A 21,031-nucleotide genomic window follows, 5' to 3' on the forward strand; every position below is an offset into this window, starting at 1 on the left:
TTGAATATTGCAGTGAAAGTAAATTAATTAAAAATTTGTAATAAGACACTTGGTAGCAGGAGAAAGAAACAGGTATACGCATTTCACCACGAATTTGCTGAACAACTAAAACCGATGACAAAAATGATCATCTGCCGCGATCAGATCGACAGCATCTTTGTCGGATCCATAATATAGATGTTAAACAGTCTAATCTATATTTTAAAAATTTGTAAGATTTTGAAAGTTGAATACCACAGGACGATAAAGAAAAAAATTGCTTAAAGAATTTTTCAGAAAATAAGGACTCAAGAAGCTTATATACAACTCTATAAGGATTAATCATCAATGTAGTATTTTCCATCAAAGTATCGATGTGATTATTTTCTTGCGAATTAACTTTAGGTAGGGTAAGATAAGGCGAGAAAATTTACGGGCAAAAAATTGACTTGAGTCTGTCTCTATAAGTACTTTTATTGTTAAGAATGCTATAAGCTTCAATATTAAAGCAAGTACAAGTAGCCACTTTGAATACCAGAACAATACCATACAATTGAATTTTAACAAGGTAAGAGAGAGTTATAAATTTAAGTTATTTCAGTTAATCTTCCAATTTATAGCCATTGCAGAAATGCAGGAAAAGAGTACATACTATTAATCCTGAAAAGGGTTAAGGATATGGTAGCTATTTGAGAAAGTATTGTACTTGCTACAGCTGCATGATTTGTTGATAGGGGAAAGTAATCTGCCAAAATATCAAAGAAGTCGAGAAAAGCAGACCCAGCAGAAGAAATAAAAGAAACTTACTTGAAAGGTATATATATATATATATATATATATATATATATATATATATATATATATATATATATATATATAAATATATATATATTATATATATATATAAATATATATATATATATATATATATATATATATATATATATATATATATATATACTAAATAATGATATAAAATATTAATGGTAGTGTTTTTTCTATAGTGGGTAAGCCCTTTTTCCATGAAAATATATTATTCTTGACATTATTTGAAAAAGTGTTCTATTACAAGTTTTATTGTATTATAAATAATTAGTAATTAGTGTGATAAGTATAAAGGAATGTATCTATAAGGAAGTTGTTATAATAATATATTTATATGTAATACATTTGTTGTATTACATATTCAATTATGTGGTAATTTCGTATGTCCCCGTCTTCCTAAAAAAGGAGGCAAAATTTTTGTTAAGTCTATTAATACATATATATCTAATTATTATCAGGTACTACCGTTTTGGTTACTATTCTTGATTGGCAAACGCATTAATAAATTGACCACTTCCAAATTTTGGTTAATCTGCAACTATTTCGAGGTGAACTCCAACCGGACTATAGACTACTCTCATCCGAACTATCAGTTACTAAAATGACTATCACTTATAGACATTTTACTGTAAAACAAGGCGATGAACATACCGAATTACATCCAATATATTTAGAAGTTCCGCAAGGTAGAATTCAATACTATATCTTATATATACAGCCGATCTACCCACCACAAAAATAACTACTGAGGCAACATACGCAGACGATACAGCAATCTTAACATCTCATGAGGATCCAGTCACAGCATCAGTGAACCTACAAACCCACCTGGAACAAATACATCTATGATTGAAGACATGGTACATTAAAGCCAATGAAAAAACATCCACCCATATAACTTTTATCCTGCGTAGAAGAACATGTCCACCAACGAATATCAATCATTGTCAACACTCCCAAGCAGAGGATGTTAAATATCTTGGTATGCATTTAGATCGACGACTAACCTGAAAGAAGCATATACTATCTAAACCTTTTGGACTTAATTTATTTTATATCAACTGTATTGGCTCATCATGACATGACTCATAGACCATATTTATTTTTATCATTACACATTTATAGTTACCATTTACCTATTTGATCATATGAAATCCAACTATAGGGTACCGCGAGCACATCTAATACATCCATAATTCAACGTTTCTAAAATAATCCGTACTCCGTACTATGTTTCAAATGAGGCGATAAAACACAATATTTTTTTAGAACCTATAACGAGTATAATTCAACGTGTTTGTGTGAAGTACTTCGAAAGAGTGTTAGGGCATCCCAATGTGCTCGCTAATCAGCTAAATTTGCGACGTGAGAATGATATGCGTAGAATAAAACGTATAAACGTGTATAATATATATATATATATATATATATATATATATATATATATATATATATATATATATATATAAACATAAGAAATACTTATTGCCTATTGGGCAGATTGTAAAAAAATTATTTATTCGAATATTTAATAATATATTTCTTATATTATCCGGTAATAAGCCATCAGGAAGGTATTAAAACACATTAAACATGCACTAGTCTGTATATGAATCCTGCATTAAATTCTTACATACATTATGTTAAAATCTTACTTCCATTATATTAAAATCTTACTTACAAATTAACTTAAGCTTACACTGACTTACGTACATACAATTAAAATATAAAGAAAATGAAAAAATATGAAAATAAAACGGAAAAATGCCTCAAACTTACAGGTCAAAAATGTCATGATCGAAAATATTTACCAAGACCTCTTGGAGTCTCCTGTAATACAAGTTGTAATCGATGCAACTTTCTATTTCTCTAAGATCGTACCTCGGCCAAGTGGATAGGGAGCGAACTTTATCCTCGTATATTTTTTTGCAGCATACAAATCTCAACATCTGAAGTCCTCGCACGAATTCTCTCTTGAAAGTGTCGCGGACCTCGTACTTGAACTCGTGCTTCTTGAATTCTGTCAAAATGACGCCGTTGTACCGTCTCAGGTTATTGAAGAGCTCTTCGTAATACCAGTAAAGGGCGATATCGCACTGTTCCCTTGTGAAGTTGGGTGGACAAGATGTCATCAAAAATAGTATGACGTCAGTGAGAACGTGGCGTCTGACTTGATGTTGCAAGTCGATGATTTTGAACTCGACGAACTTTGGAACATCAAATTCACGTCTCATGACGTTGTAAAGCATAAACTTTCCATGACATACGCTAACCCAGGCGTCTGTTGTTGGCTGCGTCATATTGTTGAGCGAAAACTGCATGAGTCTGTCCACGACGTCGATACGGGTCTTGAAGGACGTCTTGAGAATGTGCTTTCTGAGGTAGTCAACTTCCGATGGTACGCACACATAACTGTCGGGCGCAAAGTTAAACCACTTGAGACAAGGGTCAATAACCTCGTCGAATTTGTATGGTAGGACGTATTTAAAAGCCAAGGTTGTGCCATGGTATCGAGCCAGTAATCGCAACATGGACTTCATTGTTTCCAGATCGATGCCGTTTCGGAAATCCATATTGACATATCCACGTTGCGGCAAATCGTCCAGAACTAATGCGGAACCGCTGTCCGGTGCGTCTGATACCTGCAGTGTTAATCTAGCACCGTAGCACTTAGGGAAGATGTTTGAGAACAGGTCAGTGTCTCGGAGTGTTATCTGCGACCTCTCCTTTTGAAACTTGTCCATGTTGGGTATCATAACTTTATAAGCGTATATTTCCTTCCTGAATCGCATGAGAAGATTCAACGTTCTAATTGGTGTTATTCTGAGCAAATATATTGGCGATATTTTGCAGTAGAAGGTTAGATATTCCGTCTTCCGATTAGGGGCGTGTCTAATTCGAAGGCGGTAACGAATGTGTCGGGTCATATGAATTTCATCCTCAGGTTTCTGTACAACTTTAACGGCCTTGTCTAAAATAGTTATACTGTGTCTGTAATGTTCCTCCAGCATCCTAGTCAATTCGTGGACCCTAAATATAGTATTCTGAAAGAAATATAATAATTAGCATCCAAGTATCTATATTAATTCATTTCATATTTCTTTAAATTATATTTAATATTAAATGTTACGGCTAGATAACGAGTAGGTTATATAAAATAGTGGTAAAATATATACTTCTACCTAGTGCTATAGAAATATGAGTTAACAACATATACGAATGATCTAGAGATTGCAAAATACAGCTTAATAGCTACAAATGTGTCCATGTTAATTTTGCATTACGGTGAATATATTTTTTAATTAATTACATCTAACATTAAATATGCTTAGTTTATAGCTTAATTTATTACTACTGTTCTCTTGCATGAATACACAAGCAAACTCAAATACTACTTAAGTTAAAGTTAAGAATACACTAAAAATAAGGTTCGTGTGATTTGGTTCGCTTCAATCTTCTGATTTCCTGTGTGTTATCCTATTGATGTGCTACTTTTATGTTGCAGTGATTTAGCAATCTTATTTCGTGCCTTACGGCAAAATCTTTGATCACCTCCTATATCCATTCGATTTCGAGGACATCATACAGCACTTCCTTGGTTACACAGCGATAAACATTGATAATTAATCGTAGGGCTTTGTTTAGGGTGCATTGGATTACTAGTTGGTTTGATGTTTTAGTGCAACCCGATATTTGCACCCTATAGGTCCAAATTGGATTCATGATTCACTGATAAACCAATTTTCAATTTGCTGTTCAGGATTGTTTATACTTTAGGGTCTTACGTTTAAATTGATTTTTCCTGCACAATAAGTTCAAACATGTCGGTCTTATTAGTAAAATTGTTAGTAAAATTAGGCTTATTCGGGTTTCTTTTATAATTGTCAAGCCTAGTGTTTAGCACTCTTGGAGTGTAATCGGATGATAGTTCGCACAAGCTCTCGATTTGTATCTGATTTGATAAGATTCTTTTTGAAATGTAATAATCCAGTAAGTCTAGCACTTTAATACTGTCGGTCCATCCTGAATGATAGTAACAATTTGTAAAAATAATTAATGTCAGTAAATCATTTCCTATATCAGGTATTATTAATCTGTGTTTACATTAAAAGTCCTCCCAATAAAAGCGCTGATCCTAATTTTGAACATAAATCTATTTATTGTTGTTTTATTTTATATATGTATCTTGGTAGACCGCACTTAGCTCCTATGTTTATTTTAGCACCCTTCCCTTCATTGCTGACTATCCTAACTTGTATTATGTCTTTTTTGATCTTGTGTTGTTGGAAATGCGGCATATTTTGTTATATAAACAGAGCTCTTCCTCGAGCACGTTCGCTGGGCTCTAGCTCTAGTCTATATATATATATATATATATATATATATATATATATATATATATATATATATATATATATATATATATATATATATATACATATATATATATATATATATATACGGATTCCCGATTCCTCAAGCAGGATCAGCTAAACACCTCGAAATCCATATCGATGGTAGCTTGATTGGAAACATCAAATTAGAAAACAAATCAGAGAAGATTAAACTCAAAAGTCAAGCATATAAATCGTCCTAAGTTTTATTGAGATGTTAGAGCGGCGTTGAAATTATTTCCGCGTGTATTATTTCTATATTGTTTTCTCAAAGAGGTTCGCTACGAATATAGATGAGTGAAAATAAATTACTGAGATAATAATATATTATGAGGTAATAATGCGAGTAAGCACATGAAATCAATAAATATTGTTGAATGCATCAAACTAAAAAACATTTGCATTTAAAATTACTACATTACACTTGTACTTTTATCAAAGAATCATCATATAATAATTTACTATTGTTTTATTTTTATTAACTGTATTATTTTTGTCTAAAATTATATGATAAAGCTAGGTAAACGTTGTTTTGCATTTTAAATAATTTCAGGAGAATTTATACTATTGAAAAAAAGAACTAACTTATTGGAAGTGTGTAAGGATGTGGTATATGAGTGAAAAAGGCATGGATCACTGTGAACGATGAGGGAATATAAAAATAACAAAACACCAAATATTATTTTTTTTAATTTATTATAATTTATTTTAAGTAATTATTTATATCATTCATTCATTACATAATATTAATCTCTTAATGCTATAGCGTGAACAATATTTATTGTTAGTCCGTCTTTAGCTAATACGACCAAACTTGATGGTTTGCCTACTCGAGAGCATGCAAAGTATAATGTCCATGTGAAAAACGTGGTGTTCTCAAAAACGTGGTGTTTAAATAACGAACAGACATTGTTTGGCCTCGGGATTTATTAATGGTCATTGCAAATGCCAATCTAATCGGAAATTGAATACGCCTAAATTGAATTGGCACATCTGTGGGTATAATAGGTATTCGTGGAATTAATATATTTTCACCTCGAAACTTGCCATTTAAAATGGTGGCTTCGATAAAGTTTTTCATTAAATTTTTAATGATTAATCACGTACCGTTGCACAGCCGTTGCACATAACTTACAGAGTGATAATAACTGATGTTATCGATCAGGATAAAAATAATAAAATTATTAAAATGACTATTAAAAAGCAGGGTTTGGTGATATAAACGTGAAAATTTAGGGTTGTATGTATTTTTAATGCCACATAATAAAAAAATTCGCGTAGACACCTCTTATCGCTTAGGCATTTAAAAAATACATAGAAGCCGATTCTCAGACCTACTGAATATGCAAAAATATTTCATAAGAGTCAGTCAAGCCATTTCAGAAGAGTGTGGGAACGAACATTGTGACATGAGAATTTTATATATAAAATTAACTCTTAATTAATATACTTACGCTTTTCAGCATCGCCATAATGTTGGTCTCGGCTCTACCGCACGCCATTGTAAACACAACACTCAAAAAGTTCTCTACGAATAACAACCACAAATAAAACCCTAGCCAAGTCTTGTAAACTCACAAATTTATACAAAATATGGATGTTTTTTTATAGACATTGTTTTCAAATTTCAAGATAATGCTCGATTCCGTTTTTCGACACGCTTGAAGCAAAATAGATTTTATATCCAACGGTGAATATTGGAATTGTTTTATTTTATTTATTAAAGGATATTTGGTAGTGAAATAGCTACAGTTTTACTATATCATCAATGTATTATCAATTTTACTTATACGATAAATTTTATTGGCACTATATTATATAAGTCAATTTTTTATTGTCAAATCTATATAATCAACTATTTGAAAATAGTTCTCCAAAAGTTCCGCTACAATTTTGATTGCCTATAACTTTGCTCAAAGAAAAAATAATTAAGTTCGGCTTTCATAAAAAGTTTATTTGGTCTTTACACATTTTTTTCGCTATTAATGCAAAATTATATCGGCTAAATGATGCCCGCGATTCGCCATGCAAATATCGGCTCTTTTTAAGGCATTTTTCATGACATCCTGCAACATCTGAGGCTGAATGTATTCTATTCATTCCAATTCTGTTTCCAATATTCAACTAATATCGTCAATATTCACATAAACTTTTGATTTTGAAAAACCCCATAAGAAATAGTCAGGTGCTGTTAAATACGGAAATCTGGCAGGATATCAAAAAACGTCATTCAATAACAGAATTGTTGAACTAGCTGTGTGTGCTGTGGCCCCATCTTGCTGAAAATACATATCCTGTGGTCTTTGCTCTTACATGTCAGCCACAAGAAAATTTCGAATCATATCTTGGTACCATTCAGGAGTAACATTGACTGCAACACCTTGGTCATTTTCAATAAAACAGGGACCAATGATATTTCCAGCATCAATGCCACATCATACAGTTGTTTTTAGTGGATGCAATGATGTTTCATGAATTAATTGAGGATTCTATGTTCGTCAAAACCGTTAACTGTTCTGTTTATTGACGTGGCCACTGCGAAGAAAATGGGATTCATCGTTCACTATCAATTTAGACCAAAAATCTTCAATTTCACCAAACAGCCTTAGGATTGCATTACTGTACTCAACTCGTTGATCAGGATCTCTGGGTAGTAATTTTTGGACTAGTTGAATGTTGTACAGGAACATTCTCAAATCAGTTTTCAAAGTTCGCCTTAAACTGCGTGCAGAAATGGGAACCACATCTCCGAATTGATGTTTCGGGAGACTCTGCAACATTATCGCGCACCAGAGCCACATTGTTAGCGTTACGAGAAGTCCGTTGTCTTTCGGAATGAGGCCTGTCTGCTGTCGTACCGTACTGTCGAAAATTCGAATGTAAACGATTAATTTCCTTTTTTAATTCCCAGTTCTAACACAATATTTTGTTTAGACCTGTTTTTTCCTTATTCAATCTAGATTGTTCAGTATATATGAACATCATTTCAATATATATTACATATGTACACTATTTATGATTACTTTTGTTTAAAAACACAGAACAAATAACAAATAGTTAACATATTATAGAGCAGTTTCAGCATTACATTATAAGGTAAATGTGATTATGGTACAAAAAGAGTTTAAGTACAAGCCATTTATAATAGTACCAAAAAAAGCCCTTTAAAAGCGGACATTCTTTTCCTTAAAGTGTTTATAAAGTTTAAAGAAATATAAAGAAATTAATAAGACAATATGAGATATCTAGATTCTTGGACATCAAATATTTCGATAGGCTATAGTTCTCCAGGTTAAAGTGATTTACAAGTTTTTACAGCCTGTTATAGTAAACAGGAGCTTCAAACATTTCGAACTATATTTACGTACCGACAACGTATGAACCTAAAAGTCAAGTAAAGTAAATAAAACTACGCAGAGATCTAGTTTAAGAATTCATAAGTAAACTTAATATGTTATCCCAACAATACAAAAATAATAATATAATTTTCTAACATATAAACATAATTAAGTTACGAACAAAACAAATCTAATTTATTGCTTGGCACTGACTGATCAATTAGGATCTAGTAGTTAAAATAATATTGTAAATAGATAAATAGGCTTAGGTAGATATTAAGTAAAATGTAGAATATAAATGTATATAGTAGTTAGGTTATATGAAATTTTTAATTATTTTTATTTAGATATTGCAACGATTATTATGCACATATTTTATTTTAAAATGTTAAAAATCTATTATTATTATTATTATTATTATTATTATTGTTATTGTTATTATTATTATTATTATTATCATTATTATTATTATTATTATTATTATCATTATTATTATTATTATTATTATTATTATTATTATTATTATTATTATTATTATTATTATTATTATTATTATTATTATTATTATTATTATTATTATTATTATTATTATTATTATTATTATTATTATTATTATTATTATTATTATTATTATTATTATTATTCAAAATGGGTTTTATTCATCAACGGAATCTCCATCAAGGGTCGCTCTAACATTTCAATACCACTTTTGTAGAACGATTTATTTTTTCCTCAAAATAGGCCTGTGTGTAGTTGCTGTCCACTCAGATACTATAACTCAAGTACTATACAACCAACGCGTTCTTTTCATATCTTTATGATGTTAGCTGACTCACGCAACTTCACCATTCGATCATTCAAGGTGGTGTTGTGGATTTTTTTGATGTTTTCTGGTGTTACCACCTCATTTGAATGTCCATTGCGTTCTGCATCATTGGTGTTTCTACAACCACCTTTAAAGTCAGCAAACCAAAGTTTTATTGTTGTTTTTGCGGGGTCCTTACAACACTTTCAAAGGCATTGCTGCAATTGCATAATAAAAGTAGTATGTAAGAAAATAACAAAGGTAGTGTCACTCTTAGCACAAGAACTCACAAACTTATGAGTAAAATAATATACAATTCTAACAGCTTTCTTTTAAGGGTTAGTACTAACTGAAAAGAGGTGAATTCAATGAAAATACCGCCATTTATATATATATTACATAAATATTATTGTGATTCGTTATGGCAGTCATCTGGCCTATTGCTGATGGCCAAACATTCACTACATCGAATAAAATGTTTTCTTCGTAAATTATACATTCTTCCCACTTAACATTTTATCAGCCAGTACTTGAATAAGTTTTACACATTTTTTACATACTATAAACCGCCGTGAAAATACCCAACGTTCCTGTTAGTGTATAAAAGTTTCTTTTTCTTCTTTCTTCTTGCAACAACAAACGCGTCAATCCGAGTCGTTTTATTTTACTATCGCAGTAAAATTCCACGGGACGCCAGAGAACAGCTCGTCTCTTTCCTTATCCTAAAATCTCTCTTTCCATTTTAACTTTTACCACCTCGAACTGCCTCGTCTCGACTACGAAATTTTTACCGTTCGTCCACACGCCGCCATATTCTTTTTTCCTGTCGGTCTCGGCCTGCCACGTCACTCACGTGCACCTCGCAAGAAAGGGTAATTAAATTAACTCAACAGAGATTAGATCTGGTAGATAATTTGATAGAGCAGGATCAATTTAGCGTTATAAACACCGGGCCTCGTTGTTAAAAAAAGAAACGGCGGCCAAGTGTAAAGTGAAGAGTTATCTGCAAGGAATATTTTAATTAATAGGTCCATGGGCGTCGGTGGGTTATTCCTAGTTTTTTTTCTCTTGTCGGTTGTCAACATACTTTAACTAAATAAGCTACGGATTACGTCAGTAATTATTTATTAATTGCAACAACTTATGAGTTACAAGTCTCTTAGTAAGTCCTATTTAGTTCGTGCAAAAATTGTGTTTGACAGTCAGCATTCAAGTTATTTATTAACCAAAAATGACAAAAGTTCAATGATTTTTATATATTTTTCTTAATTAACCTTTTAATCACCCTTCAAGTCCAACCTTAATTATCCAAACGAACATATTAACCACTATATTTTACAGACTTTTCACCACCTGTGGTTTATCTGAACTCAGCAGCTTAAGAGTAGCACTCAATAATAATATTTTAAATGTCCAATGTTCAACTTAGAGACTCTAACTTAGATATCGCAATGCATTTTTTTTAGAATTTTTATATGAAAAGAAACCTGTCGAATATCTCGTGATAAAGTCACTAATAAGAAAAATATGATAAACGAAAGCTGAGTTTCCTCTAGAGATAATAACCTCCGAAAGAAAGAATTATTTGTAACGTTGCTAACTAGGCTAAGTACTAACTAGGGCTAAAATTTATCTAACTAGAGCTAAAATTAATCTATCATTAGTTGATGTACTAAAATTGTTAAAAGTTAAGTAATTATGTTGTTTGAATATAATCACGGCCCAACCATGTTAATTTCGATGACTAATGCTAGTCAGTAGTAGTAACATTAAATAAATAAAAATAATCCAAAAAACAACAGAAAAAAAGTAATAATGTTGAATAATGATCGAAAATTATCGACTAAAAGATCGCCAATTGTACATTAAGCGATTGACGAAAAAGCGTTTTCGAAAATATTAAATTATCATTCTAACAGCACATGTCATGAAGAAAAGAGAAGATCTGAATCTCTAATATTGAAAGTTATATTGGTTATTAGGTAGACACTCTGAACTATCAATTCGAAATAAGTTGATGATATACGAACAGGTACTAAAGCCTTTGTACGGGCATAAAACTTTGAAGAGTACCTCTCTAAGCAATATAGAAGTCATTCAAAAATTCCTGAACAAGTTAGCACCCTTAGCACCCCCTTAGCACCCCAACTAACGCCAAAGTAACCAAAGTTACTGATGTGTAATTATGAACTATGGATAATTTGAAGCATACATAAACGCTACCATAATTGTTTTCTGCTGGCTGCTGTTGGTAGCGTACCTAGCGTGTAGCCTTTAACTTTTCACAGCTGGAGAAACAAGTGCATAATCAGTATTAGTTATTTATTTGTTTGAGAATTTAGATTAAACCTAGCGAGGTTTACTAGCTTAAATGATAGGATCTCGTGCGTCTGCCTTCCTTGATCTCATTGCACGTCCATTATTATTAGTGTTTAGACATAAATTGGTACGTCGTACTCTACATTCCCCTCGTACCGTGTGCACTTGTCATACTTCATCGTAGCATGTTTTTTATTGGCTGTCTAAATAAGGTATCTACCGAATTTGCCTATGGATTTTTGGCCCTTGTACGCATTGCACGTTCATCATAGGCAGAGTTAGGAGAAGTGACTGCACAATACCGACAGCGTTATTTATTTATTTATTTATATATTATAGATTTTGGCTTTACCCTTGCGAGTAATGCCAACCATAATGGCAGGATCTCGTGCGTCTGCTTCCCTTGATCTCATTGCAGTCCATTATTGTTAGTGTTTGAGTATAAGCTAGTATGTAATCACATTACCTTCCCTTCATACGATGTTTACATGTCATGCTTCATTTTAGCATAGCTTATCATTACTCAGTTTATCAGTTACCGTTATTGTATGCTTGTATTATTATTGTCAGTCAATGTTATTGACTACTATGGACTAAATTTGCCATTAACCGTCATATTCATTGCATCACTGCTCGATTGCATCCATCGTTCTTATTGAGATTCACAATACCATCCATTATTACCAGTAGTTGTCGGTAAATTTATTTATCAACACTGTGATTTGTCGATACTATTATTTATCAGTGCTATGATGTACTATGATGCAGTTGCATAATTAATTATCCCTACTTTTAGTATATAACTCTCGGTACAAATATATCTCAAGTATTTGTCTTGATAATCAGCGATCCCTGTTATATTTCATACTAGCGACCCGCCCCGGCTTCGCACGGGTGCAATGCTGATACTAAATTAAATACACTATAGAAAAAATATGGACGTCGTATATAAAAACATAGCGGCCCGCTCCGACTTTGCACGGGCATAAAATATATATGCCTATGTCACTCAATGAAAACATGATTAAAATCGATCCAGTATTTTTGGTTCATTCATTACTGCCCTTGGCCTGCACGCATTAAATTTGGAGTAAAACAATTCCTCTTCCCCTATACTTACTATGAAGATTTCCTGCTATCTTTGGAATATCTAAATTTATACAATTTTTATTACATTACACATTTTTAAACGCAAATTTTAAATTTGTAATATCTCCGAAAATATTTGTTTAATTTACATGCTGTAAGGAACCATATTGATTTATATTAATTGCACACTGTATTTAAGGTACTTAATTCGATAAGGATTAATGCCGTATTTCTTAAAATAGCTTCGTAAATAAGCCATTTTCTCACGTAAAAAGTAAACAATAAAAATGGTTAATGTGGGTTATCCCTAAAAGATAAACATATACCATCGCGGACTTTTTTGTAGACCTTTTTATGGTGTACAATACTGTAGTACATTAATTTGATCTAACTCGTAGGGTTAGGCAGCGTTTTTGCTAATTGCTAAATAAGCCTAAAAAAATAGGTTAATTTACGACATCACGTTAGAAACCTCTAAAATTAGCAATGTTGCCTTAGTATATTATGCATGTATTATACATACGAACCTTCCTCTTGAATCACTCTATCTATTGAAAGAAACAGCATCAAAATCCGTTGCGTAGTTTTAAAGATTTAAGCGCACATAGGGATATAGGAACAGAAAAGGCGACTTTGTTTTATACTATGTAGTGATATATTTTAATTTCACCCTTTTCATTGAAATTTGGTTGCTCAGGTACGTATTTCTTTTGTTTTTAGAAGCACCACCTCGTCACCCGACCACCTCCACTTCAAGATCTACGCAAGCTTAGAATTTGTCTTATTGATGTTGCCATTTGATCTCTGTTTTTATTTATTTAAGATGCTTCATTGTTTTATACAGTTTTATTAAATATAATTTTTATTTTACGCCCTGGGTTAAAAAATAACCTTACAAACATTTGGCTTATTTTACGGCTTCTATTAAATCACTGTCGAAACAAATCTGTCTGTATTTCTTCAACAAGCCTGGTAATAGCAAAAGTGCATACAATCACTTTATACGTTGAAAACACGAAAAGAAAACAAAAACCCGCGAGAACGAGTATCATAAACTGCCTGATAAATAATCTACCAACCTAATTAGATATGTTTTGCAAGGAATTATATCATTTATATGGTTGCGAGAAGAATCTAGTCAATTCCAAACAACAATTTCTTTGTGGCAATATCTGCGCGATAGCGATCTAGGTAATCGTTAAAAATAGAACGAGCTACATATAAAAATTTAATATACAGTAATGTCTCGGAGCAAATCTGAAGAATTTCCTGGTATTCCTAAGAAGGCAATATTCCACCCGCAGCTTACTGATAGCCCAGAATGATACGACTACACTGTTATTCCAGTTTTTTTTTGCGGTATTAGCCCGCTCGAATGCCATTTACTTTAAGATCGAGAGAGAATCGGTTTAATTTATTAAAACTATTAAAATTATACATACATCAAAGAGATAATCATTATATGTTAAGCAGATACGATTTTGTTATAAACAGGGTATAACCGTGAACTATTAAAATATATGCTAATTTAATGAGCTACTGGTTTTTTCAAATTGTATCCAAACACTTGTGCACCTCTGCTATCGCCTGGATGTCAACTCTGTACGAGTGAAATTTGCATCCAATTTCACAATTAATGTTAAAATAATATCCAAAAATAACTTTTGATCAGTTCATCAATGTTTTTAATACACTATTTTGAAAGTAACTGACCTATAATTTGTCTTTATGATAACTTAAATCTAGGTATGTAACTAGAATGACCCATCGGCCCTATCTCAGTCTCTGGTGAAATAATGTTCATACATGCCACTGCTATTTTTTATTATATGCCCCTCACTGCACAACACTACACAATATCAGATGGTTTGATTCTTTTGAGTCGGTGTTCTACTCTGCTGGTATCCAAAAGTTGGAATACTTTAATATTCTCATGAGAATGGAGTATTTCTTCATGTCCCCTTGAAATTCTCTTGATTTCTTGACTCGTTGTGGGTATCTGAAGGTCCCGATGTAGTTAGTCAGTTCTGTAGTATTTGGGTACGCCCACAATATTTCTCAGGACTTTGTTCACAAGTGTAGAGAAGATAAAGCATTAGCCCCAGTACACTTCCTTGTGGTACACCTGCTTTGGCTTATTTCATTGTAGAGTAAGCTTCTTCCTGTTTAACTCTAAACATTGTGGTTATAATGTACGATTTTAGTAGTTCGGTGTGCCAAACTTTATCGAAGGCCTGTGCTACATTTAAGAATATGGCTGAGCATAATTTTTTACTTTCGTAGGCTTTTTCAATAACATCTGCTACTCTGTGGACCTGGTCAGTTGTTGAATGCTTGCTACTATATTTAAAACTGATTACTATGTTGAAAATGGTGTGTTGGTATTAGTTTTTTTCACTCTATGAAACTAAATCCACATGATTATCATAAAGCTACAAGCAGCGAGCTACTCACTTGCTCTCAACTCTGTTAACAATGGATAGCAACCGTTCTAGATAATGTTAGTTTCATATTTTTCGGAGCACTCTTAATGATCTTTTTTCTTCGGGTTGCTGTTGCATATTCCGATAAGATCTATTTTGCCGATCGATTTGTATGGACATGACGTATACTAAGATGATTTACTGTTAATAACTTATCTAGGTAAAGAAAATTATTAGTCATTAAAGAGAGACTTCGAAACATTGTTTCTTGTAATATAACTGCATAATCCTACAGAACTTCAAATTTAGTAGTAATTATTTTTTAAATCTTTTCCAGATGTATATGATGGTAAATCAACGTTATTTTCATGTCAGCCCCTACATGCTCCTTTACTGATTATTAAATTTATTGGTGTAGATGTATCGTATATGTGATAAAGTGATAAGGAAACTTGATCAATGAAAAGGTTTGTCCAAAAGATTAAACAGTAGCCTTCCAAATTTCCTTCATCAATGGTGAGTTCCTTTTTTAATATAGTTTTCGGACAGTAGCGAAAATTTCATATTATGAACCAACACTCAATCTTATATTATCACATAACACATTAAGGCACTTTTAAGTCCCTTTATCACTATCAACATAAGTAACCAAACCTTTTCTATTTAAAAATACCCATAATATAATTCTGGTTGCCATTTTCATTTCCTTTATTGAATATTTGCAATCTAATATGGCAGATAACAGATAATTTTTACTACACAGTAAGGGTATATACTCTTACTAACAATTTCTCTATATGTATCTTACAGATATTTTGTGCAACATTTCTTGTTCATTCTTATGACGAAATACATCCTGCTTTAACAAAGATCGAAGGGGGGGAACATGGTGTTTCAAACTCAAGAACATCTAAGAAAAAGTCTTGCCGTACACCCTCTTGTCAAGTAATCTTTAAATTAGACAGAACAAGCTTAATAAGTTAGACTGTTCTAAATGATGAAGTCTCCTAGTAATAACAGCTTTTAAACAAAATAAATTATATGTTCTTATTGTATTGTCACCAATTTTTTGTCAATTGGTCAAAAGTGAACTCGCGTGGCACCCACTGTACACAGAGCTTTCTCATACCCAAATATTTGTGAAGGATAAGATGTACACCTTCAGTTGATATCTTTAGAGTGTCTGCTATCTCCTTCAATTTCAATTTACGGTCATTCTAAATCATTTTGTCGATTTTTTTTATGTTTTCGTCGGTAATAACCTCTTTTGGGTGTCCACTGCGTTCACCGTCTTCGATGCTCATTTCACCACATCTAAACATAGCATACCAATCCTTAATGGTGAATTTTCCTGGGGCAATGTCCGGAAACTCGGCATTAAGCCAAGTTTTTACTTCAACTGTATTTTTCCGTTCAAAAAGCAATATTTTATCATCACGCGAAATTCCTTGTTATCCATTTCTTTTCATAATAACAAAAGTTATTTCACTCAAAATGCTATAATTCACAAAGTAGTGATCCGACAGCTGTCAAATTTCTACACGCATCTTTTGAGTGTTTGGGTTAACTAAAAAACATATGGATTTAATTCTAGTAGAGCCATCTATATGTCAGGTCGGGGACTTTTCAATTGATAACAGGTCAACAGGCTTTTTTTATTATTGAAATTTAATGGGAATTAGATTGAATTAAGTGCAATATAAAAAAACGGTGGAATGTTAGTTCTTGAGATAGTTTTGTAATATTTTAATAAATTAAATATTTAGAAACATATCAATCTTAAGTTATTCCTTTTACTCGGTTTTGAGAGAAACGTGATTAATTTAATACATTACGGTCGAATTTCGACCAGATGGCAATCACTAGCATTAAATAGATATTGCAAATTAATTAACATAAATAACATCTTTAATACGATGCATTTAAGCATAGTAAAAAATAAATTCCCTTACAATCGCTATCGAATAATCAACATTAGAGAAAAAATATTTAAAAAGCCAGCCAGTATAATATGTTGTGCAAAAATATGAAATTAAGAATGGATCTCGCAATAATTATATATGGTAACTAGAGAGCACTTTGCATAATAATCCATTTAAACAGCAAATTGCATACCCGATAATTTACGGAACAACTCTACCCTGTAACTATAAATGAAGAAATGGTGCAATAAATTTTGTCTAGAACACATTAAACATCATATTTTAGATTTTTTTATTATAATTCGATGGTCACGAACAGTTGTGATCAACGACTATGACGTGGTTATTTTCTTCTCTTTTAGTAATAGTCCATTTTAATGGTATGATATGTGAGAAGCAAACAAATTTCATGACAAAAATCCATTTCTTTTTAAATGTGTTTACTTAAACTATTATATAACTAACACATTTAGAAGTCTGGACGCTTACGTATTGACGTCGTTCTGGAGTCTTCTTCAATGGTCACCAACAGTTGTGATCAGTAACTACGGCGTGGTTATGTTCTTCCCTTTTCGTAATAGTCAATATTAGTGGTATGATATGTGAGAAGCAAACAAATTTGATGACAAAAATCCATTTCTTAACGATATCAATTTCTAGATCACGATGGAGGTCACAAACACTTCACACAATACACTTCATCTTACCCTGGAACGTCTGTATCACTTGGACATTGCAAACACTGGCGCATCCCCATAGCTGAAGACCATAGCTCTTCACTGGCCTCAGTATCTGCTGATATTAAATATGCTTGTTATAGGTTAATTGGTCAATTGAAAAGTCCCAGGCCTAGCATAGTAAAACACATTTCTGGCAAAATTATTTTATTCAACATAATTCCGTTCAGGAGCGATACACTGATTATAGCGACCCTCCAACTTTTTGATACCATTTTTGTAGTGCGTCTTGCCATTTTTTCCATTTTTTCCAACCAATCTTTTGAGATCTGAGAATAAGAAACAGTCGTTGGGAGCCAGATCTGGAGAACACGGTGGATACGGAGGCAATTCGAAGCCCAATTCATGGATTTTTGTCATCATTTTCGTTGAATTGTAACACTGTGCATTGTTTTGGTGAAACAGCACTTTCTTTTTCTTTAAATGCGGCCGTATTTCGACGATTTCGGCCTTCAGACAGTCCAATAACGCTATGTATAGTATATGTATAGTCGCTGTTGATGGTCCTTCCTTTTCCAAAGTAGTCAATGAAAATTATTCCATGCGAATCCCAGAATACAAACGCCATAACCTTCCGCCAGCCAACTGTTGCATTTTCCCACGCTTTGGAGAGAGTTCATCGTGTGCAGTTCTCCCGGATGACTGTCGATTAGACTTCGCGGTGAAATGATGGAGCCATGTTTCATCCATTGTCACATATCGACGCAAAAATTCGGGTTTATTACGCTTGATCATCTTCAAATCATCCACTCGTCGTTGTTTATGGCCAAAAGTGAGCTCGCGCAGCACCCACTTTGCACAAAGCTTTCCCATACTCGTGAATGATATGATGTACACGTTCAGTTGATATCTTTAGAGTGGCTGCTATTCAATATCAGTTATGGTAATTCAAAATCATTTTGTGGATTTTTTAAATGTTTTCGTCGGTAACAACCTCTTTTGGACGTCCAATGCGTTCACCGTCTTCGGTACTCAATTCACGACGTCTAAACTTAGCATACCGATCCTTGATGGTTGATTTTCCTGGGGGTATGTCCGGAAACTCGGCATCAAGCCAAGTTTTGCTTGAACTATCTGTTTCCCTTCAAAAAGCAATATTTTATCAACACGCGAAATTCATTTTTATTCATCTTGAGTGTTAGGGCCAACTCAAAAACATATGGATTTAATTCTAATAGCGCCATCTATGTGTCAGGCCGGGGACTTTTTATTGATCTGTTATTAGATTAAAAATCTCAAATTATAACTTACCTATCCATTGGAGTTCTTTCGACTTTTTTCGTCCAGATATTGTGTTTAAGGCCACTCCAGTCTAAAACAACTGTGACCGTTATGTTTAAAAATAGAGGACAATTGATAAGACATTGCTAATTTTGTTGATTATTGTTCAGTAATCATAAAAATAATAAATATCAACAACATATTTATTTTATAGATTTATTGCTGTGTTTTTTATTTTATATATATTTACAGTAGTGTATATACCCTTTTTATTCCATCTCTCCAATATTTTGGTAAAATCAGCCGTAATCGAAGGCAAAAAGGAAAATTTAGTTGTTGATAGTAGAAAATTGGTTTGGTCAAGTCGGAGCCGCTCATATTGAACAATTTTTTTCCAAAACCACAAAATACTTAGCCTTATCCTCTCTGGCATCAATGTGGGCTTTGTAACTGTTAGTAAAACTTCTACGGGTTTTGACCATGTTTTTATCATCCATTATTGTCGTTTCCCTATTATTTTTGTTTTTTGTCACAAATAAATTCAATACGTTTTTCACTTTTTGAATTGATTGAAAATAGCTTTATGGTCCATGTTTAGATCCCCTGTGATGTCGTGGGATGAAATATGAAAGTCTACATGTGTTTAAGGATTTCATTAAGTTTTTCAACCATTGATCGGCCATAGCGGGGTTCATATTTATCATCAACATTTCGGGAAAAAAGGAGTGAGAACTAATTCTGACACTAGCTTCCACTAAAACACCATGAACATCGTACAATTTTTGATGAATAATACTACTTAACTATTTTGGTTATAACTAAAATGATTTCTGCCAGACACTGAAGCCTTTTTATTTACTCTATACGCGTTTTGATTTCCATTACCGTATATAGCATAGTAAAGGTATTCGTACAAGAGCTGAGATTGCTGATTACGTTTTCGTTTTCGAATTTGATACCTTTTAACTCGATATACTTCCCGTTCTCTGTATAAGGCCTGACGCATTTGTCCGATTCGAATACCAAGATGATGTTTCCGCTGAATATCCTAACTATTTAAAAGAACGAAAATCTGACCGATAGTAGCTGTAAATTTATTTCATTAATACACAGCAAGTGGTTGATTTTGTTTGTTTCCTAAGTTTATAAAATATAAAATCAAACATATACTTTGTAGAAAATCGATGATAATTTTGAAACCTGATCTACAGAACAATTATTTGGTTCATAATGATTTATAATTTGTTAATGAAGCTTGGTTAATGGATGCAACAATAATAATGATGGTAGAATGACTGTAAGGTAACGTATGCCAATGTTAGGTTCTAAAAAATCAATTATTGAAAAAAAAATATTGATATTTGAAATATTGCTATTTTCAACACAGTTAAGTTTCAGTTAAGTCAATTAGTGCAAGAAAAATAGCCCTATTGTGTCAATTAGAGCGTTCAAATGTACTTAATATACTTGAATAGAATGATATAAAGATTAGATTTTAATTTCATAATTTTTTCATAAACATAGTGTACAATATTTGTTCATTGTTTCTGCTAAATAATGAAAACTAAGAGGCTAATTATTCGACAGATGATTCGCACTAAGTCAAAATTCTTGTCCATCTTTCCAGTCTGTTAATCACAACAAATTAGGAAGATAATAAATATATTTAATAATCAGTAATATGAGACGAAGATTCTTTCGTAGATATGATCACTTTTTCAATAAAACATAGTGTATAATCTTTCTCCGTTTTGTGTTCTAAATATAAAAAATCGCGTGGCTAATTATACAACAGCTGATCTACACTAAATCAAAAACCACGTCCACCCTCTACCCTTTAAACAACCAGTTTCTCGATGAAAAATCACAACAAATTAAGTGGAAGTAAATATTGCGATAAATTACACGTACGAACTGCAATATTCTGATGTTGACAATTTCAATTTTCAATAAGATAAATGTTTTGCTTCAACGCAATA

At 32.4% G+C, this 21,031-nt stretch overlaps 2 protein-coding genes across 2 annotated transcripts in view; one reads left to right on the plus strand and one right to left on the minus strand.

The window, feature by feature from the left end:
* LOC143199141 (ATP-dependent DNA helicase Pif1-like) overlaps positions 1-21,031 on the plus strand; it is a 346,278-nt gene that overhangs the window by 84,427 nt on the left and 240,820 nt on the right. The gene's annotated exons all lie outside the window — the stretch shown is intronic.
* On the minus strand, positions 2,397-6,810 carry LOC143197860 (uncharacterized). The gene is made up of 2 exons (XM_076406617.1): positions 6,653-6,810; positions 2,397-3,848 (listed from the first exon to the last, which is right to left on the minus strand). The coding sequence occupies exons 1-2, from the start codon at positions 6,698-6,700 to the stop codon at positions 2,580-2,582; spliced, it is 1,317 nt and encodes a 438-aa protein (XP_076262732.1). The 5' UTR covers positions 6,701-6,810; the 3' UTR covers positions 2,397-2,579.

This window comes from Rhynchophorus ferrugineus, unplaced genomic scaffold (genome assembly GCF_030347505.1).
Source record: "Rhynchophorus ferrugineus isolate W39M unplaced genomic scaffold, kcgeb_rfMv2 rfM6, whole genome shotgun sequence".
NCBI classification, from domain to species: domain Eukaryota; kingdom Metazoa; phylum Arthropoda; class Insecta; order Coleoptera; family Curculionidae; genus Rhynchophorus; species Rhynchophorus ferrugineus.